At 38.1% G+C, this 2,644-nt stretch overlaps 1 protein-coding gene across 2 annotated transcripts in view; it reads right to left on the reverse strand.

The window, feature by feature from the left end:
• The window catches only part of LOC116696596 (sodium/hydrogen exchanger 2), an 11,617-nt gene extending 10,227 nt beyond the window's left edge, over positions 1-1,390 (reverse strand). Inside the window, exon 1 of one of the 2 annotated variants that reach the window (XM_032527676.1) lies at positions 1,057-1,390. In XM_032527676.1, the coding sequence (XP_032383567.1) occupies positions 1,057-1,309 (253 nt within the window). In that variant the 5' untranslated portion in view covers positions 1,310-1,390. The remainder of the gene's footprint in view (positions 1-1,056) is intronic. The other variant, XM_032527675.1, reaches the window with a different exon arrangement.
• Between the last annotated feature and the right edge of the window lie 1,254 nt (positions 1,391-2,644).

Genomic DNA, 2,644 nt, shown 5'->3' on the forward strand with positions numbered 1-2,644 from the left:
CTACCATAGTATCTCACCTTATCATGGTCATTGCATTTCTGTAAGTGATTTCTATTTTTGTTTTAATTATTATGTATGTGTGATATATATGTGTATATGTGTTTGATGTGTTATGGTTATCTTGCTACTGGATGCCTAAAATTTCCTTTGGGATGAATAAAGTATACCTATCTATCTATCTTACTATCTATCTATCTATCTATCTATCCAGCCAATAACTACATCAGCCATCCAATCCACCAATTATCTATCTATTCAGTATCTATCCATACCATCCATCCATCTTGATCATCCATTCCTCCATCCATCCCATCCATCCAGCTATCACCGTTATCTGTTTCTCTTCTATCATCTATCTCTATCTATCTATCTACTTCCGATTCGACCATCCATCAACATCCCTCCATCCATCCCATCATCCACTCCATCATCCGACCATCATCTATCATCCATTCCATCCATCCATCATCCTATCATCTTCATCCTACCATCCATCCACTCCAATCTCATCATCCTATTCCATTTCAACCCTAATACTAACAACCATCCTTAACATCCATCTCTTCCATATCTTATTTTATCTATCTATTCTTATTATTCTATCTAGCCTCATTATTATCTATCTATCCTATTATCTATATATCTATCTATCCATTTATCTATTATCTTCCTATCATTATCTATCTATTTTATATCTATCTTTCTATCTATATCTGACAAGCCAAAAGTGGAGCTAGTACCAACAACAGATTAGAGGTTTGTGTATATTTACATTTGTGTGCACCTTCTTTACATTGTAAAAAATTATTATAATACCCTATAGATGAGTTTAGAATCTAAATCATCTTAGAGGTATTATAATAATTACATTTTAGATGAACCACTTGGGTAATGTTACTCATACAGTAGTTGATAAAGTAATCTAATAAAATAATAATAAATACCATAACAAAACATGCTCTAAAATACATAATCTTCAGATCTAAACCCTCACACAACATCTAACCCCTTCCACCAGGATGTTACCTAACGCTGAGCAGACCAAGTGAAGCTCACCCAGCTTGGCCAGCGAGGCCAGCATGATCCACAGCACGATCTCAAAGGGAGCCTGCACGTGGTGGTAGTCCACGCTGAAAACCCTCAGAGCCAGGGGCAGGTCCACCGACAGGCTGCCATCGCTGCTGTTGAAGCCCAGTGAAGGTGGCAGGTTGCGGGGCTGTGGGAGCTCAGCTGGGGGGGTCAGGGCCGAACATGCAGGCCACAACAGGCAGGCAGAGAGCAGCAGAGAGAGAGTCCACAAGGCAGCCATCCTGCAGCCATGCTGGGACAACAGGAGAGAGAATAGGACAGGGGTTTTGGGAGTAAAGGGAGGGCGGCAAACACACAACCACAACAACACACGCCACCACACGCACACACAACAAACAACAACACATCCAAAACTCAGGCAGGCAACTAATGTGCACAGGAATCCCTGAGCTGAAATGATAACCAACCAGCAGGTAAAGAGGGCTCAACACCAAACACACAAACACAACACAACCAAACACACACACACAACAAACACAACACACACACACACCATTTTCTGACTGGTATAGGAGGATAATACTACCATCAACACATATGTACAAATAACACACAAATAACACCCACCTAAGTAAGTAAAATGTATTTATATATAGCTTTTTACAAAGTGCTTTACACAAACACACAATATGATACATTTTAAAACACAGTCCACAATTAAAATGACAAAGTGATAATTAAAAACAATTAAATACAGACAGGTCAACCATTTAAATTCTTGGTGCTAGCGTGTCCAGAGCTCCATCAGCACGGTTCCTAAGCCCGGCGGGAGGAACAGTTAATAAATTGAACATATTAGACCTTATCAAAATCAATATCTCAGATACAATCATCTTACCTGAACCATGTAAAATTAGACCTCCAGTTGGGATGATGTACACAACAATGCACTCAAGTCTGAAAGCTCCTTCAGTGGACTCAAGAGAGCCTTTCATGATTTCTCTCATTAGGTCTGCTAATAGCAGTTATCAATTAATCTATTGATTATTTTCTTTTAAATGTAGCTGATATTTTTAGTCCTTGAAATGATAATGCTCCTCACAAGTTCCCAAAGTCCATATCAAGTATCAAAAAACTGGTTCATAACACATCAAACATGTCAGTATTACTGAGGATACGTATTTTCACTCAACCCAACCGCCAGTTGTGGTTCTGTTGTGTTCATTTTTTTTCCCCTAATGTCTGCATTACATTTGTACACTGTATTTGAACATGGGATTTGAAGAGTTTTATCTGTTTTACTACTTTTTATATTTGTATTGTTGAATGCAATCTTCTTATTGTTGTTTTTTAGGGTGACAATTTTAAGATCTGTCCAGGGACAACGGATGAAAAATAGCTTTTTGACTAATTCTGGTGCATTTACAGCATTGTTAATTAATGTACACTGTCCCTGTCAAATAAATTAATAAACTAAACTAATCATTGGCAGCAATCCCATAAGGGGAACATCTTGGATTTAGACTAAGGTGGGACAACTTCCACCGTTGCCATTCCTATGACTGTAATACACGGACCCCCACACATTTATTTATTTATTTATTTTATTAATTCA

This window comes from Etheostoma spectabile, chromosome 10 (assembly GCF_008692095.1).
Source record: "Etheostoma spectabile isolate EspeVRDwgs_2016 chromosome 10, UIUC_Espe_1.0, whole genome shotgun sequence".
Classification (NCBI taxonomy): Eukaryota; Metazoa; Chordata; class Actinopteri; order Perciformes; family Percidae; genus Etheostoma; species Etheostoma spectabile.